This window comes from Papio anubis, chromosome 8 (assembly GCF_008728515.1).
Source record: "Papio anubis isolate 15944 chromosome 8, Panubis1.0, whole genome shotgun sequence".
NCBI classification, from domain to species: domain Eukaryota; kingdom Metazoa; phylum Chordata; class Mammalia; order Primates; family Cercopithecidae; genus Papio; species Papio anubis.
This window is the reverse complement of record NC_044983.1, coordinates 19,875,747-19,895,390: the sequence shown is the minus strand read 5'-3', so window position 1 is coordinate 19,895,390 and position 19,644 is coordinate 19,875,747. Positions and strand designations below refer to the sequence as shown.

The following is a 19,644-nucleotide window of genomic DNA, read 5'->3' as shown; positions in this document are numbered from 1 at the left end:
CCGTCTCAAAAAAAAAAATTATTTTGATTCTTATGATATATTTTCACACTGTTGCTGGACAGGGAAGGGAGGAAGAGGGTATCTCAGGTATTCTGAAGGGGAATATGAACATACGTGGGCCTGGAAAGCCACCACTTTTCTTGTTGATACAAGGCACAGAATTGACCAGTGAGGGTTGCTGGATCCTGACTGCCCGAGTTTGAATCCAGATTCTGCCACTTAAAATATGACCTTGGGCAGCTGAATCACTTCTCTTGCCTCTCCTCTCTCATTTGAAAATGAGGCTATTAATAGTACCTAATAATAGCCATCGAGTTGTTACAGAAATTGAAAGAGTATTAACATGTATCTAGCCATAAAGTTGGCTACTTTAATTATTATTTTTCCAAGGACAAAGGCTGAGCCGCTAGGCTGGTCACTTTGTCTTGGCCTGGCGACTTTCCCTGTGTTCCAGCATCATGCTGATTCATCCTTAACACTGCTTCTAACAACCCTTTCCCTCTGTCCACGCCCACTGCCACTCCCTATTGGGCCCTCATTACCTCCGCCTGGGACTGTTAAAATCGCCTCCTAATTGGCCCCTGGTCTCTATCCCTCACACAGTGATCAGATCAATCTTCCTAAAACATTATTCTCATCATGACACTTGCCTGTTCAAAAACCTTCAGTGGCTCCTGGTGTGTGAGTCTGAAGACTGCAAGGCTTAGTTTTCCACTTGAGCACCCCAACTGGACCCTCTAGTTCTTCCCCAACCTGTGCCCTTGGCTCCTGCCACCCACCGGATTGTTCCTTTCCTGAGAACTTTCTCTTTTTTTGAGGCAGGGTCTCGCTCCATTGCCCAGGCTGGAGTGCAGTGGTGGGATCTCGACTCACTGCAACCTCTGCCTCCCAGGTTCAAGTGATGCTCCTGCTTCAGCCTCCCGAGTAGCTGGAACTACAGGTGTGCGCCACCATACCCAGATAAGTTTTTTGTATTTTTTGCAGAGACGGGGTTTCACCATGTTGGTCAGGCTGGTCTGGAACTCCCAACCTCAGGTGATCTGCCCGCCTCTGCCTGCCAGAGTGCTGGGATTACAGGCATGAGCCACCGTGCCCAGCCTCCTGAGACCTTTCTAACCACTGTGCTCTTGCCTCCGCTGTTTGCTTGCCTGGAGTGTCCTCCTCTGTGCTCAGCCAATTCTACCCATCCTTCCAGCTCCAGCTTGAATCCTACCCCTAGCAAGTCCTCTCTGACTGCACTCCTGAAAGTCAGTGGTACCAACTCTTCCTTTCTCTCACTGTGCCTTTGGTTTTTTCAGTATCTTCTCATAGCTACACGCCTGACTCTATAAATGCTTCCAGGGCAGGGGCAGTCTTGCTGTATTCCCCAGAGCCTTTGGCACTGTGCTGGGGCCAGAGAAGGCATTCAATAAGTCTGTGCTGATGGATTGATTGTGGGGTGCCCTGGATCACGTTGTGTCCTATAGACGAGGACACTTCCATCTTGCCAGTTCTGTGGCTCCTGACAGTCTTAGCTGGATGTGAGACACCTTCTTTTGACTGCTGGTCGATTTTTATCTCATGGGTCAGGGAACCCTCAGCCTTCTTCCGTTCACAAAGGAATGAGATTGTGGTCAGTGAGCGGTGTGGCCCAGGCCTGGGTGCGCATGTGTATGTGTGTTGGGGTGGGGCTGCAAAGCCCTCCCCTCTGCTGGTCCTTCTTCCCTCTCCTGCTGTCCAGAGAACCTACTCCGTAAGCAGAGAGAACTAGACAGATAAGAGAAAGGGAAGGAATGGAAGGTTTCGGTGTTCCCCTCCCCTGCAGATTCGGACTCTGGGATCTGTGATGGGGAGGGGCTGTGGGCAGGAGGCTTAGCTGCCAGTGACCTTAGGAGCACTGGAATGAGCCAGGAAGGCTGTAAAAGGACTCAGGCACTATGGAGTGTGTGGAAGTGTGTTGGTGAGCCTAGGGCTTGCTTCCTACCTGCTAGAGACTTCGCCTTTCCCTGTGACTACCTCTTGCGCCATCTGCTCAGCAGTCTCTGTTGCCCTTGAACCCCTATAGCTTTTTATTTCTGCTCTCATTTGCCCCTTAGGTTTTATTGCCTTGTCACAGGTCCCTAATTCTTCTTGTAGAACCCAGAGTAAAGCAGTAAACAACTTTATATGGGCCAGGCATTGTACTAGCCACTTTGTGTAGTATCTCATCTAATTTCTACAAGGTTGGTTTATTATCTTTTTTAATCCCCATTTTATAGATGAGATAACTGAGGTTCAGTAGTCCTCTTATCTATAAGGTGTTATAGTACGTGTCCAACTGTGTTTCCTCTGTAGATCCCGGCACAAGGGGGGGTCCTTCCTCATGGCAGATGCTCTGGACATACGGGAAGATGCCATTTCGAAGAGCAGCTTGGGTTGAGTGTTGGGATGGGCAGAGGGTGGGGTGTCATGGGATGTTTGTATAGGCAGTAGGTAAGAGAGGGTCCAAGGTCAGAGCGCCCTGCAGCCACATGAGCTGAATGCTGGTGGTGACTGATTGGTGTTCTCTACTGTCTTTGGGATGGCTGGATGCTCTTGGGTCCTAGAAGCGTCACTTACCTCCTGCTACTGGAATCCTCTTAGTCCCGAATGGGAACTCAGAGCCATCCCCAGGGCTTCATTGCTGCTTTCTCAGTGTCTGGATAGGTGGGAGGGGAGAACTACCATATATGATTCAGCGAGTCTCCCTCATTATGCTCAAATGAGGTTAAAACAAAGTGATTTTTTTTTTTTTTTTTTTTTTTTTTTTGTGGGGAAGGGGAGAGGGATATGCTGAGCAGAAATTCTGGAGTTTGGAGCGGGGTCCTTGGAAGAGGGAAAGCCTGCGTGAGATTCCGAAACGGGTGGTGGTGGGGAATATTTGGACAACCAGGAGACTCTGGAAGTCGGGGAGCTGGGAGTGGGGAGAACATTCACTTAGGCGAGGCTCCCAGCCTCGGGCCTGCAGGCCAAGACTGCCTGGCAGTGTAATTCCTGTCAAGTTTTATCTTTTAACCTACACGTATCCAAAGCCGGTTCCTTACACTCCTCAATTTTTTGGAATAAAAGCCAAGAGACCTGGTCAGATGCGAAGTCACTTCCTAGAACAGGAGAGGCTTGGAGGAACGACAGGGAGAGCAGGCCTAAAGGTGGCTTTCCAGAACTCCAATCCCTAAGCCCTCTGTCCCAGACTCGCCACTACCCAGCTAGGGCCTAGGCTCTAAGCAGGCACCATTGGATGGCTGGAGGAGAAGATGGAGGGAGGAAAGTCGATGCCCCAGGACGGACCACAGGAAAGCGGCGTTCACAGGAGACCCGCTCTCTGTGCTTCCAAGGCCAGGAGCAGCCGCCTTCCCGCCCAAACCCGCAAGATGGAAGTTGCTCCCTCTAGTTTTCCCAATACCTAAGGCTGCTGGTTTTGTGAGTGACCCCTCCCTTCTCGTCCAAGTCGATTTCTAGCATTTGCTGGATTCCAGAGTCTTGTTATTTAAGAATGCATCTTAACCGATACTACTGAATTCATCTTACGTGCAGCCCAGATTCAGTTTTGGGCAGCACGAAAAGTTTCCGAGGTGCTGCGGGTACCCCGCCCCAGTACACCGCGTGTGCGAGCCGAGCTGCGTGCGAGGAACGTGGCGCGAAGGCCGGGGGATGCCTGGTAGCTCCCCGGCATCCCGGGTGCCCGGCTGCGTGGGTGTGAGCCCTCGCGCGACCGCGGGCCCGCGCCTCTCCCGCTCTCGCCGGAACGTGACCGCAGCCGCACCTCTCCTCCAGCCGTTTCCCAGCCAGACGCTTCCTTTTTGGTCCTTCTGGACGTTTATTGTAAATTCTGTGACTAAAACACGCCGGTGAGCCCGGCCCACCGACAGATGGATCAATCGCCCCCTTCCCGGCTGAGTGGGGAGGAAACACCCCACCCCGGAGCCTCGGGAGCCGGCAGCTGCCTCGGGACGAGCTCCTCGGAGCCCAGCAGGCCGCGGAGCCCCGGCCCGGGTCGGTCTCCGGGCGCTCCTGCCGGGGTGGGGTGCAAGCCCGTGCCCGATCCCTCTGGGGCGACTCTGGCAGGTTCGCTGGCCTCCGAGGAGGTGGTCAGGGTGCTCCGGCGCAGCAGGCTTCTTTCCGAGCCGAGGGAGGGGAGACCGACCGGGGAAGGGGCGTCTCGAAGGGGTGGAGGCCGGAGCGGGCGGGAGGTGAGCGCGCCGCGGGCGTGAGGGCAAAGTTCCCGAGGTCCGCGCGGAGAGCACACGTGTATGTGCGCGCGGGGCTAGGCCGGGGCCGGCAGGCTGCACTGGGGCCGGAGGGGATACTTCCTTTCCCTGGCACCATCGGGGAGACGCTCTGTCGGCCTCGGCGCCCGGGCGCAGGGACGCCTCAGCCTACGGAGGGTGGAGCCCCCGCTCAGACCCGGGCCACCAGAATAGGATTTTTCTAGCGCCCTGCTCCCCGCGCCCCCGGATGGCTCGGGCGCCACGGACTCCGCGCCCTCCAGCCTCAGCTCAGCTCCCCAGGCTTCCCAGACCCGGCGGCGCAGGGGGCGGGGGCAGGGGCAGTGGGGGTTGGAGGGCGCAGCCCGTCCCCAGGGTGGGGAGCGCTGCGCGGGGAGGAGGAGGGTGCCGACGCTTGGGTGGGTTCGAGCCCGAGCGGTAGCCGGGGGAGCCAGTCAGTTTCCGGCCAAGGCAGCAGGTCAGTCCCAGGAAGGGCGGGCGATTGAGCCGAGGGAGCCGGCGGCTGGGCTCTCCTCTATGCCCGCGATTCCCTGCGCCGCCGCCACCGCCACTGCCACCGCCGTGTAGCCGCCGCCGCTGCAGAGCATCGCCGCGCTCCCGCGCCCCGCTCCGCCAGCCGCCTGGGAGCCCTAGCGCCGAGCCCGGGGCGGAGGAGAGGGGCGCGGGCGCGAGAGCCGCGGCGAGGGAGCCGCGAAGGGGGAAGGGGGCGGGCGGAGGGAGGAGCAGGGAGAGTGGGAGAAGGGGGAGGGAGAGAGGAGAGCTAGGGAGAGCTGGAGAGAGCGAGAGCAAAGAGCGAGCGAGGGAGAGGAGAGAGAAAGACACACGCACGCAGAGACACACGGTCACTGGAATTCCATTAGAAAAAAGTGAGCCGAGCAAGGGTTAGCGGGAGAAGATTATTTTTGAATCTTGTCTTCGTCTTGGTGCGAAAGAAGCGACTCCAGTCTCTCGTCCTCGAAGCTCCGACTGGATTGTTCCTGGGCGCTGACACCCGTCGGTGGATTTCATTCCTATTTGCATTTTATTCCGACCCCCTCCCTCGCCGCTTCCTTCCAGCCCTTTACTCGCAAATCGCCTATCTCCCCACCTCACCAGGCCCCTCCTGGGAAGCGCAGGGGAATTGGACCCGCGGGGACTCACGCTTTCCCGGACGATTGGAAGGGAGGGCTGACCCCAGGACCGGGCTCTTGGCTTAGAAAGCCGATACACAGATACGCGTATATTTGATTGTAGCGGGCAAGGGGGGCGTCAAGAGGCAGCCCACCGCCCTCCTCTCACCCCACCCCCTCCAGCCAGAGGCGAGAATCGCAGGACTCGGGATCTTCATCGGGTGGACTAGCTGGGATCTCTGCATTGGATTTGGGGCTGATTACCACTGCTTGACTATTATTATTGTTGTTGTTGTTATTTTTTTTACACAAGGGAGAAAGACAAAAAACGGTGGGATTTATTTAACATGATCTTGGCAAACGCCTTCTGCCTCTTCTTCTTTCTAGGTGAGTACCTGCGGGCGGCGAGCTCAGGGAGAGGCGAGAAGCCGGGGAGGCGGGGGGCGAGCGGAGCGCCGGCGGGGGGCTGGCGGGAGGCCGGCGGGGAGAGCGCGCCGCGGAGCGAGCCGGGCCCGGTGCTGGCGAACCAAGCGGGGCCGGGCAGCGGGGATGCGGACGAGGGACCAGAGCCACGGCTGGCTGGCGACGCGGGGGGATCGGGAGGGAGACTCAACATCCGAACCGGCCCCGCAGACACGCACACACACACACACCCGCGCTCGATCACATGCCAGTATAGCGCTCATCTCCCCCGAAATAATGGGTTCGAATTGCGGCAACTTAAGGAAAAAAAAATATCCAACTCTTGATCTGCAAGGAGGGAGGGAGGGAGAAGCTCCGAGGCGTGGAAAGAACAGTCCTGCCGGGTCCGCCTTTCCTGGTCTGCTCCCCGAGTCGGTCGTGGTGGAGGGCGCGGGTTTCTCCGGCGGCTACCGCTTGGACATCGCGGGGTGGTGGGGAGCGCTGGCAGTCACTCCCCACCTGCCAGCCGCGCCTGGCAAATGCAGCCCGCGTCCCCAAACCCTGAGTCCCTAACCGGCGGCTCCACTCCCCGGAACACTTTTCAAGTTTCTCCCTACCCAGTCCCGAGCCAGATGGGTGGGCGGGAGCGGAGGGTTGTGAGCAGCCGTTCCCGGCCTTCCCTCCTCCACCTCTGGGGGCCGCGGACACCCGTGACTGGTGGGAAGAGACCGGAGGGAGGCCAAAGTTCGCTTCCTCCGTTGAAGAGGGTGGGAGGCGAGGGAGGAAAAACGGGTCTTAACAAAGACCACTGCTCCTTCTGTAAGCGCCCCCCTCCGGCCCCCGCCTCCAGGACGGGAGGAGGGGCTGCCTGGCGCCCCGAGCCCCACGCAGTTTCTTTTCCACACACAATTCCCAGCCGCTCGCTCCCTTAGCTTAAGCTCGGTGAACTCTCAGCGGCTTGGGAAATGGGTCTAGAGAAGGCAATCTCGGGAGGGAGATGAGGAAAGGCGGGCGTTTGCAAGGCTGTGCACCACCGAGGTCCCAGGCAGGGCTGCTGCCAGGGAGTAGATGCTCCCATAGAGGGAGCTGAGTAACTACTGTGTGTGTGTCTCTCTCTGTGTGTGTTTGTAAGGAGCACACGTCTGCTTCAGTGAGGGTGCAGTTCTACCACCTTGGCTTGCTGTGTAGCCAGTGTTAAGCCAGGCTGATCAGCCGGGGTCATGATCCTACCCTCTCCCTCCTGCAGCAGGGGATCCGGGAAGGCCCCGAGTGGGGAGGTAGGAGGTGGTTACAGGAGGATGTGTGTGGTCTAAGAAGTGCCCACCAGACTAGGATAAGGGACCGGAGTCATTGGGTGTCCACGCAGGCTCTGGACTTTCTGCCTGTCCCCTATGCTTCCTGCCAGGTGCGAGTCTCCAAGGGGGCAAGGCCCTGCTCTGGTGTGTGGCCTTAGAGGTCCTGCCTCCCTCAGCCAGAGGCAGCTTCTCTCTGGGGTGGGAGGGGCTCATCAAGGAAACTGGAAGGTGCTCTGGGCCGGCTGTGATCCCCAAGCCCTTTCTGACAACCCTGGCAAGTGGACTCTCGTTCTGAAGGGGCTACTATAAAATCTGACCTTTTCTCCCACCGCTGGCTTGAAAACCCGGCCTTCTGGGTCCAAGCATGATCAGGGCCAAGGGGAAAAAAAATTGTATTTCAGGCAAAGCAGCCCGATTGTCTACTGCTGAGCTGTACACCCCAGGATGGGCAGGGCTCCCAGGTGTGGGTACCATCTGGGGTCGGGCTGGAGAAGAGCAGTGTGGGCCCCTGGTCATTGCAGGCAGGCTTTCTTCAGCCAGGCAGGCCGAGGAGTCCACCTTTCTCCTTCTCAGAAGTGGGTGTGTATGCGTCTGCTTGGGGGATGATCAGAGAGGCCCATCCCAACGTCTGCAACCCTGGAGGCTGAGTGTTGAGAGGTGGGGGTGAGAGCAGAAGAGCAGCAGGCTCAGCATCCCATTGGGTCACAGCCCTTCAGTTTCCTTTCCTCGAGAAGTCCCCTTCCAAAGCTGGGCTGAGTGGAGTGACCACAGATAGTGAAAGACTCTGGGTTAGGCCAGTGGAAAGGAAGGGATGGGTTGGTGTTTAGGAAACTTCAGCCCTGGGGCCCTTTTCCTGGCAGGGAACTGGTTGAAAATTCCACTGGGTGGGTGGGTGGGTGGAGGGTGGGGGGAGGTTTTTCTGGGGCTTGAGACTTGGTGGTCAATTTCAGCTGGGGGCAGAGGCCTTTTGTGTGCCCTTACACTGAGATTCTGAGTGAGGTCTGAGCTGGATAACCCATGGTGGAGAGAGAGAGAGGCCTTTCTTGCCTAGTATCTTGACCTCAAGTGCTGACCCAGGGAGAAAAGGAGATGGGGAAAGTGACTCGGGCGGGGGTGTTGAGCTGGCCAGGGGGCCACTTCCGACTGGCTTTCTAGCACATGCTCTAACTCTGGTGGGATGTTGGATGCAGTAGGGCAATTGTAGCTCTGTGTCGCTTTTCCACCCCCCTCTACCCCCGTGTCTTGATGGATCAAAGTTTTCTCCTAATTTAGGATTTGGAAACATCACCAGGATACCTCCTGCCCTTCACTCTCTTAGGATTTTTAGCTAAAGGCTGCATGCTGCATGCTGCAGGGATTCCTTTCTCTGGCTGGGCTTCATTGGTTCTGGGGGTCATGGAATGAACTAGAAGAGTCAAGGATGGTTTGGTGAATGGATGCCCTGGCCCTTCGCAGAGTGCGTCCCTTGCCTGGTCACACGAGCCAGGTGGCAGGATGGGGGAAGCCCTCTCTTTTGGCATGGGAGCCTCCCTAAGATTGTGCAAGGATCATCCTGTGAGGCTCTAGGCCTCAACTGTAGGACAAGCAAAGTAAATGTCCTTATGGCCTGAATCCCCTGGGCTAATCTGACCTTTAAGCATGCTGTGAATTCTGTGCCTACAGAAGGCTAAGGAAGCCAGGAAGTTCCATTCCCAGGCCCCCTATGACAGTGCAGTCTTCGTTTCAGTAAAGGTGGGAGGGCATTAGCCTATGGGGAGGCGGGGGGTGGGTGAAGTCCGTGGAGGGCCCAGGGCTGTGCTGTTCTAGAGGCTCCCGCAGGCTGGCTGGGGGCCACAGGTGCAGGCGGGGCCGTGTCAACTCATCTGCTCTTGGGGGCCCAGCTGTACCCGGGTCCTGCTCAGGGAGGTAGGAATCTGCTGCAGCCGGGAAAGAAAGATGCTGCCTCAGCTTGTGTGGAGGACACCTCTCCAGCCGTTGCCGGGCCTCAAACTCCGCGCTGATTTCTTCTCTGGTCTTGTCTCAGCCTGGCCACATCCATCAGCCTTCCTGTTCTGGGGCAGAGGTCTGGTCAGTGGGAGAAGGGCACGTTTTTTGCTCTGGGCCCCGAAGAAGCCTTCTGTACCCCAGGCCCACCCCTACTGCTCTTCTCTGTTGCCTCCTGGGGGTGTGTCTCCCACCCGCCTGGTCCTACAGGGAGTGGATGGATTCCTGTTCCCTGGGGGCTCTCGGGAGTGAAGGCCCGCTGTGCAGCGCGCTGCCCCTAGGTGTCGCTGTCTCCCTGCGGTAGCGCCCCCCTGAGCAGGGCCTCCCAGGGGAAGGCCTGAGAGCGGCTTTTCTGGGTAGGGATGGGGGATTCTGCGGTATTGAAGACGGGACTTCTGGCCTAGGATTTTATTATGTTCTGGGGCTAGAAGCCTCCCAAATTACTCTTGGGGGTCCAGGAAAGAGCAGTCATGGCTCTGGGCCCTGGTGCGTGCTTTTCCTGGGGGCAGGATCTGGAGTTAGGGGCTTAGCAGAGGACAGAGGGGCTGGGAAGACGATGTCTGTGTCTGGAGGAAACCATTTTAGGAGCTTGGCTTTGAAAGGATCAGGCGAGCCTGTCCTGCCGTTTATCTCTCTTCTTCCTTGTCCCCTCCCTCCTGAGGCACTGTGGGTGTGGACACTGGGGCCAGGACGGGAAGGTGGCCTGATAGGGGATTGCACACTGGTGGAGGAGCAAGGTTCCATTTGCAAGGCTGGGGTCCGAGGAGGGGAGCTTTTCCCTTTTGCAATTATTTGGCTTTTGGAAGGAAGAACAAAATAAGAGAGGAGAGGGGAAGGGGGTTTCACAGGAGGGTGGAGAGGAAAGAAAAAAGAGGAAAAACAAGGCCATTCGAAGATAAGAGGTAAAAGGTGATGAAGAAACAGACCTCTTGGGAGACTGTTAGCAAGAGAAGCGCAAGATACAGCCAGGCACAAGCCGAGCTAGAGTGGGGAGGAGAGAGCAGAGCGCGCAGGGGGCATGGATGCTCCCCAGGCTTGACAAAAGCATTTTCTATTGGAGGGGGCTAGGGTGGAACTTGTCTTGTGGACGGCGAGGGTTCAGGTCTCCGTCTGGTGTGAAGTTGGACTGGAAGGTGTGGAGGGGTGAGGCGGGAAAGGGGTAGCGGCGCCTCCTTCTTGGGCTTGTCGGGATGGTAGAGTTAGGCTCATCTGTCCCTGTCTTGTCTTAGAGTCAGAATGAGAGTCAGAGTGAGTACACTGGGAATCTGAGGGGGCGTTTCCACCGCTATGTGTGACCTTTATTTTTCATCATCCTTCTTCGGGCCTCAGTTTCCCTAGGGTAAAATGTGGGGTTGGACTCTATGGTGTCTATAAGGTCCTAACAGGCTATGACAACGAAACGACTTGACACTGCTTCCAAGGGTTAGTGCAGCGCCATGGGTGGGCCTCTGGCTGGAGGTTTATTGGGGTTTATAGGAGGCCTGGGTGGTATGAAAGTGAGATCTTCCCCACTCCCTGCAGTCCCTAGCAAGCAGTGGAGCCTCCAGCCAGCCGTGCAGTCCCCAGCTCTCTGCTGAGGCTGTGACATTCTCATCTGGGCTCCTGACGTCTTAGACTGTGATCTTGAGCCGGGATCTTCCTGGCTTTATTGTGCCGTGCTCCTAGGCCCAGGGCCGCTGCTAAGGAGGAATGGAGTGCAAACGGAGAAAACTTACTCGTCCATCCAGGGGAGGATGACGCCTGAGTTCTCCCTCGGGTGTGAGGAGGGCTGCCCACAGAGTCGCCTTGGTGTGCTTTGGTGTGAAATGGGTGTGACGTTCCCAGCAGGGCCCAAGCCCTAGGCCTGTATCTTGGGTGGGAGATTGTGGCGGCCATCATTCATGCTTGTCTTCCCTCCCCACTACCCAGACGAGACCCTCCGCTCTTTGGCCAGCCCTTCCTCCCTGCAGGGCCCCGAGCTCCACGGCTGGCGCCCCCCAGTGGACTGTGTCCGGGCCAATGAGCTGTGTGCCGCCGAGTCCAACTGCAGCTCTCGCTACCGCACGCTGCGGCAGTGCCTGGCAGGCCGCGACCGGAACACCATGCTGGCCAACAAGGAGTGCCAGGCGGCCCTGGAGGTCTTGCAGGAAAGCCCGCTCTACGACTGCCGCTGCAAGCGGGGCATGAAGAAGGAGCTGCAGTGCCTGCAGATCTACTGGAGCATCCACCTGGGGCTGACAGAGGGTAAGCCTGGGCGGGGTGGCCCAAGGGGAGGGGGTGTGGCACAGGCGGAGAGGACATGTGGCGGGCCAGGGGTTCAGGAGGGAGGACTAGGTGATGGGGCGAAGTGGCCAGCTCTCTGTGTCTACCTGCTAGGGGAACCTGGAACCCAGAGAAGTCGCCACCCCACCAAGGAGGGTGGCATTGTCGGAAAAGGCCAGGAGAGACAAAGAGGAGGCAGAAGCGGCAGCTGGAGAGGAGAGAGGGAGGTGGTGGGAGGAGGAGAGCATGTGCTGGAGGAAGCGGGGTGAGTGGGGTGGGGGAGGTGGGCAAGGGTTGGGGAGGATCAAGACCACATGATTCAAGCAAGGACAGTGTGAAGTGGTTCCAAGAGAAGGTGAGGTAAGAGTGACCAGGCAGAGATGGATCAGTGAGAACCAGGAGAGAGAAGGGGCAGGCTGGGTGCAGGCAGAGAAACCAGCCACTTCAGCTGCCCCGGCTGCTGCCCTGCCCCGGCTGCTGTCCTGCCCTGGGGCTGATCCCAGAGCTGGCTGCCCCTACTCTGCTCTTCTGGCTCCTGCCTCCCTGCTTCCAGGACACCAGCCCTTCATGTGGCTTCTGCAGCCCATGGCTGGCCTGTCACCTTCTACAGGGCTTGGGGCAGTGTGCAGGCAGCAGGCCCCACATCCTTTGGCAAACCTGCCCCTGAGTCACAAAAGTAGAACCTATAATCCCTCCGCCAATAACACACTCTCACATCCCCTTCCTCTCCAGACCTGGGTGTGGAGGATTTGCATTTGTTTAGGAGGTGGGTCACTGTAACCAGTTTATTAACTGAACGCATGTTTATTGAGAATGTATTGTCTGCTACGCTCTAGGTGTTGTAGGAACAGTTGAGGGCAAACTGGTGCAGCCTCTGGCCTCCTGGAGCTGAGTCTGGCTGGGGTGTGGGTAAATAAGGGGGCTTCTCTCATTTGATGGCTTAAGTGCTGTGAGAGGGAAGACACAGGGTGTGATGGTAGCAGCTTGGAGGGGGCGTCCACGCCCTTGCCGTGAAATCTAAAGCATCTTCCTGGAAGAGGCAGGCTTCAAGCTGAGGCTGAAGAGTGAGTCAGAGTCACGAAATGGAACATAGGTGAAGGGAGGCAGGAAGAGTGTGGGAGGTGGAGGGAACAGCATGGAAAGGCCCAGTGTGAGTACCGAACCTGTTTACAGAGCTGCAAGTGGCCTAGAATGGTAGTGGGTGGCAGGTGGTGTGTGGCGGGAGGTGGTGGAAGTGGGGAGGAGAATTAGGGGCAGAGGGAAGGATCCCTGAAGGGTTTTAAGGGCGATGATCAGATCTGTGCTTCAGCAAAATGTTTCTGTGGTGCCAGTGGAGAGAGTAGATTAGAGGACTGTCCAGAAGCTGCTGCTGTGATACAGGCCAGGAACAGTTGTGGCAGAATCAGGACAATGGCAAGGAAGGAGAAATGGGTCTAAGAGCTCTTTATTTATGCATTTGTTATTTTTATTGGGGTCTCACTATGTTGCCCAGGCTGGTCCCAGACTCCTGGGCTCAAGTCATCTGCCCGCCTCGGCCTCCCTAAGTGTTGGGATTACAGGTGTGAGCTACACACCCAGCTAATTTTTAAATTTTTTTTTGTAGAGATGGGGTCTCGTTATGTTGCACAGGCTTATCTCAAACTCTTGGGCTCAAGCAGTACTCCCACCTTGGTTTCCCAAAGTTCCAGGCTTACAGGTATGAGTCACTGCCCCCCAGCCCTCTGAGAGTTATTTAGAAGAGAGAATCCACAGGTCTTGGTGACCAGCGGGAGAGGAGAAGGTGAGGGGAGAGAGGAGTCAAGGAGGGCACCCAGTGTCCTGTCTTAGGCAGCTGAGCAGGTGATGGAGGCCTCAGAAGAATCAGTCCAGTCTTTGAGTGCAGAGGGGAGGGCAGGGGGATGGGGAATCTATTTTGGGGCCCATGCCTTGTTGACCACACCCTGCAGACGTGCAGGTCTGGAGTTGAGGGAGGAAGTGGGTCTGAGTGAGACTGAGGAATGGACATGAGCCTGCAGGTGAAAACTAAGGCCAAGGGCGTGGGTATGACCACAGTGAGAGGAGGGTGGTAACAGACCCCGGGGACCATCTTGGGGACCATGGCATTTAAGGATGTGGAGAAGGGAGCCTGCAGGGAGCTGAGAAGGTGCTGGGGAGAGGTGGGAGGAGCAGCAGGAAAACAAAGGGGGGGCTCATCCCAGAAGAGAGGACCCTCAACATGGTCGGATGCTTAGGGTAAGCTGAGGCTGAGGCTCTTAGCTTCTTAGGCATCTACTGTGTGCCTCAGAGGGTGACACACTGGAGGGGCCATGCTCCCCATGCCAGCCATCGTATAGGGCAGGAGACCTTTTCCCTGGACCCTCCTGCTGGAGGGAGGAGCCTGGTTAGGGAGTGGAGGGGAACAGGGGGATCAGGAAGATGAATGTAGATGACTCTTTCTGGAATTTTAGTGTAAAGAGAACAAAGGATGCTTAAAAAAAAAAAGATGGGAGAGGATTGAGCAGTTTAAAATCTAAGGTCGGACAGTAGCGATGGCGATGTTGCCATGAAGAAGACGGAAGGGTCTTCTGTGGAATGATGCCCTTGGGAAGGGGAGGGGCTGGGTCCAGGGCACAGAGTGGGCCAGGGGATGAGCCTTAGAACAGGGGAGCAGTGCTCCCTCTAGGTGCTAGGAGGGAGGGAGGAAGCGGCTGCAGGTGTGAAGCCAAATAGACAGGGATCCCTGACCAGTCAGAGATGGCTCGAATATGTTCTAAATACAGGAATAAGAAATGCGTATAATTACTACTATCATTAATAACAAAGTATTCCTCATGAATCAGGTGGTGCCTTGTCCCTAGCAACCTGGATTCCTAGAACTAGCATGAGCAAAGGGAGGAATACTGTCCTGAGGGTACTGCACTCTATTCTTCAGGAGATAAGGCGCTGTCTTCACCCAGAGCCGGACTCTGTAGCTCACAAAGAAGTAAAGCGCTCGATGCCTGAGCTGAGTAGTTTTGTTTCTTGTCTTCTTTCTGGCAACCTTCACTTTCCACCCAAGGGAGACTGGGCGGCAGGTTCGGGTGGGCTGCAGAGTGGACAGGGGAGAGGACAGGACAGAACTGTCAGCCAGAACAGCCGAGTTGAGCACTTGGGCCTTTTAGCACCAACAGCTCTTCCCATCTCACTGGCTCCCTCTGTATCACTGCATCAGGCCACAGGAGGACTGTGCCGATGGGATCCAAGGGAAATAAGCATGATGCTGTGTGCGTTTAGCTGCACACTACTGTGTGGTTTTCAAGGCCGCTTGACTGGGAGTGCCTGACTGCAGATGGCTTCTCTGGTTCTAAATCTTGTTTTTTTGAGACAGGGTCTCACTCTGTCGCCTAGGCTAGAGTGCAGTGGCATGATCACAGCTCACTGCAGCCTCCATCTCCTGGGCTCAAATGATTCTCTCACTTCAGCCTCCCGTGTAGCTGGGACCACTGGAGCCTGCTGCCATGACTGGCTATTTTTTTTTTAAAGCAGAGATGAGGTCTTACGATGTTGCTCAGGCTGATCTTGAACTCTGGAGCTCAAGCAATCCTTGTGTCTCGGCCTACCAAAGTGCTGGGATGATAGGCGTGGGCAACTGTGCCTGGCCTTGAACCTTTTTATTTATTTTTTAATGAGACAGAGTCTTGCTCTGTCACCCAGGTTGGAGTACAGTGGCAAGATCATAGCTCACTGCAGCCTCAAGTTTATGGGCTCGAGTGACCCTCCTACCTCAGCCTCCCGAGAAGCTAGGACTACAGGCACGTGCCACCATGTTTGGCTAATTTATTTTTTGTAGAGGTGGGGTCTTGCTATGTTGCCAGGCTGTCCTCGAACTTCTGGCCTCAAGCAATCTTCCCATTTTGGCCTCCAAAAGTGTTGGGATTATAGGCATAAGCCGCTGCGTCCCGCCTGGTTCTAAGTCTTGAGATGGTTTATTAATTCATTTATTCAACAACCATCGGTTAAACACCGACTGTGTGCTTCAGAAGGTAACAGCGCTGTAGGAACTGTGTTCCCTGTGCTGGCCGGCAGACGGGTCGGGAGACCTTTCCTCTGGGCCCTGCCTAGAAAATACACCCTTAACGTTTTTCCTTCCATAGAAGACTGCATCTTTTCCCCATAGGGGAATTCCACCTTCTCCTGGGTCTTGGGAGCCCAGAGGTAGTTTCTGCCCAGGGCTGACCAGGGGAAGCTAGGAGGCCTCCAGGTAGTGTTCTTGTGAGTGGCGGGGTCTGCCTGAGAGGTAAGCATCCATGGCCTGTTGAGCAGTCTCCCTGAGGGGGACTGCGAGTCCTTCCTCCCTGTTCCTTGATAACATGTAATAACCTGGCGCAGGCCTGGAACTGCGGAGAGGGCAAGAATCGCTGAGAGGAGCAATGTGTGTAGGCTTGGATTTTCCTTCTGATTCTCAGCCTCTCCTTGGCCCCTGCTGGTGGGTGTGATTTACCATGGGGCTCTGTTCCGCCTTCTTCCGCTCCCTGGGACTTAGCTCTCCGTATGCAGTCGAGGTGCACAGCAGGTGCAAAGAGCCTGTGGCGGCAGTGGGGAGAATGGAGAGTGGGCTGGGGTAGGAAGGTGACCTCAAGACGTGGCTGCTGAGCTGCTAGAGTCTGAACTGCAGAGGATCTGGCGATCATTCGGGCTCCCCACTACCATCTGGCAGGGAAACTGAGGCATGGATGGGTGAGATGGCCTCCCAGGGCACACAGCAAGCTCGTGGCAAGACCCAGAGTGGGTCCCAGGGCCCCAACTCCTTATCCAGGTCGCTTTTCACTGCCGGTGGGGAGATCCCATGGCTTGGGCCCCATTTTCCTCCACTGCCACCATTTCCTCCATTACCACCCCCAGTATTTACACAGGGGACTGTCACTGTTGGCTGCATGGGGACTTTGAGACCAGGTTTCTTGCCCTCTGCAAAGGTGACACTGAAATTCAGGGTCTTTTGGTCTGAAGATGAAGAGCAAGGGCTTCTTCCATTCCCAGAATCTCACATTCTGGCTCTGGTTTCAGTGGCTCATGCCTCAGGATTTCTCACTGGTGAATTCCATGGCAGAGACAGGCTACACAAGTTGACTTAAAGAGGCTGGGCCCCTCCAAACCAGTTCCGGAAGAGGCTGTTCCTACCCTGCCACCCCTACCCCATTAATTAAACTGGCCTAGCTCTACCTAGGCCCGTGGCTGCACTAGATGCAGTAGGGAAGGACAGGCCCCCCCACCCCCACCGCCCCGGGGGGACCATCTGGCGGACAGAAGACTGATCTTGGGAAAAGGGGAACAACAGTACTTATTCAGGAATGATTTGGTTCCAACAACACTCTGCATTTTGGGACACAGTATTCCCAGCAGTGAAGCACTTAGACTTTGGAGCCCACTGCCTGGGTGTGAACCCTGGCTCTGTCGCTTGTTAGCTGTGTGACCTTTGTCAAGCTACTTAATGTCTCTGTGCTCCTTGTTCCTCCTTATCAGTCAAACAGGGAGAAAAATAGTGCCTATCTCATACAGTAGTTAAGAGGATGATGTGAGCTATATCTAAAGCACTTTCAGTGCTGGCACTTGGAAAACACGGTATAACATTATTTTTATTGTAAAAGTGATTTCCTAAGTTCCTACATTGTTTGGCCTCAATAAATAGCAATGGCTGGTCACCCCACCTCAAGGAGTTTTTCAAGAGAGTCTAAAGTGCCCGTGGGTGGGGTGGAGGACACTGAGATCATCCAGGCTGGTGAGGGGTCCAAAGGCCCCAAGGAGAAGGTGGGATCACATATGGGCCATAAACAGTGTGTCTTGACTGGGTGTGGTGGCTCATGCCTGTAATCCCAGCACTTTAGGAGGCTGAGGAGCTCAGATCACTTGAGGTCAGGAGTTCAAGACCAGCCTGGCCAACATGGTGAAACCCCATCTCTACTAAAAATACAAAAATTAGCTGGGCGTGATGGCAGGCACCTGTAATCCTAGCTACTCGGAAGGCTGAGGTAGGAGGATCGCTTGAACCCAGGAGATGGAAGTTGCAGTGAGCTGAGATCGTGCCACTGCACTCCAGCCTGGGTGACAGAGTGAGACTCTGTCTCAAAAAAAAAAAAAAAAGTCTCATTTGGATTAGACTGTCAGCAAATTCCAGCTGGGCACCTGCTATGTGTCCTGGGTGTCGCAGGGCATGAGGGATGCTCTTAGGAGGTGACATGAAAGGCACAGGCTATTCCTTATGCAGGGAATGTGCCTCCTCCTTGTCATCTGGGGCTGTCCCTTTTTCTAGGGGTCTGCCAGGAATAACAGGCAGCCTGCTTGCTCGGTGAGCCTGCAGGGGGCTAGTTGAGTCTCCACTTCCAGCCTCTGGGTGACCACATGCAGAGGGGTTGCAAAGCCCATCTTCCAGATGCATGATACCTTGCTGCAGGTAGCCCTGAAGAGACTGCCCCACCTGTGCTCACTCCTAGGCAGAAGGTGCCTGCCTGGGCACTGGGCCCTGCCTGGATGGGAAATGAGTGTGTGAGGCTGTGGGTTATCACCAGTGCCCTGCTTCTCACTACACACACACACACACACACACACACATACGCGCGCGTGCAGGATGAGTGATGAGCCATCAATTTCCCCTTGCTGATAACATCTCAAGAGGCTATTTTCTTTCCTGCTGAGGCCTTAGCAGAGGAGGGTGGGATTCCTGACACACTGGTGGGGTCTTAAGGGGAGCCCTGGGCCATCCATCTCCTGTCACTCACTTGCTTTTCCATTCCTGAGCCCCCGAGGCACCCAAAGCCTCGAGGAAAGGTCCGAGGACCTGCAGGTGGTGGGGAAGACAGGAGGGCCCTGTGGGAGAGGGGCCACGCAGACCGAAGCTGGGGATCAGATCACCCACTGAGCGGAACTTCAGCCCCTCCAGCAAGATTCTCCTGGCGACACGATGGGAGGCAAAGAGGAAATTCTTTCCTCCTCAGTGACCTGGGCGGAGCTGGCATGGTGTGATGGGAAAGGATGCTGGTGGGAGGGCCAGGACAGCAGAGTCTAGCTCTGGCCCTTCCAGGAGTAGCTACGTGATCTCAAAGCAGGTTTCTTCACCTCTCTGGGCCACCTCACAGCCCTCTCTTGTGAAATGGGGAATGATCGTGGAGAGCCCTTTGACTTCAAATCCTGCGATTGATACCTGGCCTTACGTGGGCCAGCATTGCCCTACTTCCCCCAGACGCACCTGGAAGTCCTTCCAAGGGGGCCGGCCGTGCAGTGTGGTCACGAGAGAAAAGTGTCAGGCAGTTCTGAGCTGCTGTCAGGGAGCTTCTCCTCTAGTTGGGAGACAGACCTGCCTGGGTGAAATGCTAAACATTTCGTTGCTAACGTGCCCTGGTCCTGCAGTCTTCACTTTGGGAAGGGCTGCTCTGTCTCTTATCCCCTGGGTGGCACGGGCTTTCCCCTGTTAGAGAGCTTTCCTCTGGCAGAGTTGCTAAGTGCCAGCAGCACTCTGGCCCGGAGAAGCCCGTGTCTGATGCCTGTTCTGTCTTCCAGGTGAGGAGTTTTACGAAGCCTCCCCCTATGAGCCGGTGACCTCCCGCCTCTCGGACATTTTCAGGCTTGCTTCAATCTTCTCAGGTAAGTGAGCTCGCACTGGGACTTGGCCAGTTCTCCTCTTGTCCCTGTGGCGTGGCAGATGGAGCTCTGGGCTTGGACAGGCGTCCTGGCATCCGAGGATGGCCCTGCTGCCCGTCAGCTCACCCTTAACAGTTCTGAGCCTCAGTTCCTCCTCTGTAAAGAACACGATGCCCACCTCTCTGGGTGCTTGTGTGGAGCAAGATGTTGATGGAAATTGTCTGGTCAGCTGGCTGTCATGGAGTAGGGCTTGAATCTGGAACCTGGTGTCACCCTTCTATCTTACCCTCGTTCCCTCTTTCCAGTTCCCTGGCTCTCCTGCTTTGGAGCTTTTCCACTTGGTCATGTTGCTTACCCTGTCTGGGCCTCAGTTTCCTCCATTGTGATGGGAGAGTACCGTCCTTACCTCATTGGATTGCCATGAGGTCTAAGTGGGTCAGTGGGTGGTGAAGGGCTCAGCACGCTGCATCAGTCAGCATCAGCTGCGGCTTGGTGTTACTGGTCCTATGATAATCTGTTCTGCCCTGGGTTTTCCCTCTCTCTTGAGGGCTCTGCTTCTTGAACCACAGGAAGGGAAGTGTCTGCAGGAGTCACTCTGGTCCTCAGGCCACCCCCTGTGCCGTTCACCCTGGGGAGTGATACAGTCTGCATTGGGTTCTAGCTTTGCCAGGCTCCACATGTAGGGGCCAGGTGAGCTCTGGGGGTCTTTCTTCTTGGCTTTGTTCTTTGTGGCATCTGGGAGACGCTGGGCCCAGGGCAGCCCACCCTGCCTGGGTGCTGGGGAGGGGCTTCCGGTCTTGG

At 56.2% G+C, this 19,644-nt stretch overlaps 1 protein-coding gene across 2 annotated transcripts in view; it reads left to right on the top strand.

The window, feature by feature from the left end:
• Positions 1-4,987: 4,987 nt before the first annotated feature.
• Positions 4,988-19,644, top strand: part of GFRA2 (GDNF family receptor alpha 2) — a 97,600-nt gene continuing 82,943 nt past the window's right edge. The window contains exons 1-3 of one of the 2 annotated variants that reach the window (XM_021942094.2): positions 4,988-5,719; positions 10,921-11,235; positions 18,763-18,846. In XM_021942094.2, coding sequence (XP_021797786.2) covers positions 5,680-5,719; positions 10,921-11,235; positions 18,763-18,846 — 439 coding nt within the window. In that variant the 5' untranslated portion in view covers positions 4,988-5,679. The remainder of the gene's footprint in view (positions 5,720-10,920; positions 11,236-18,762; positions 18,847-19,644) is intronic. The other variant, XM_021942096.2, reaches the window with a different exon arrangement.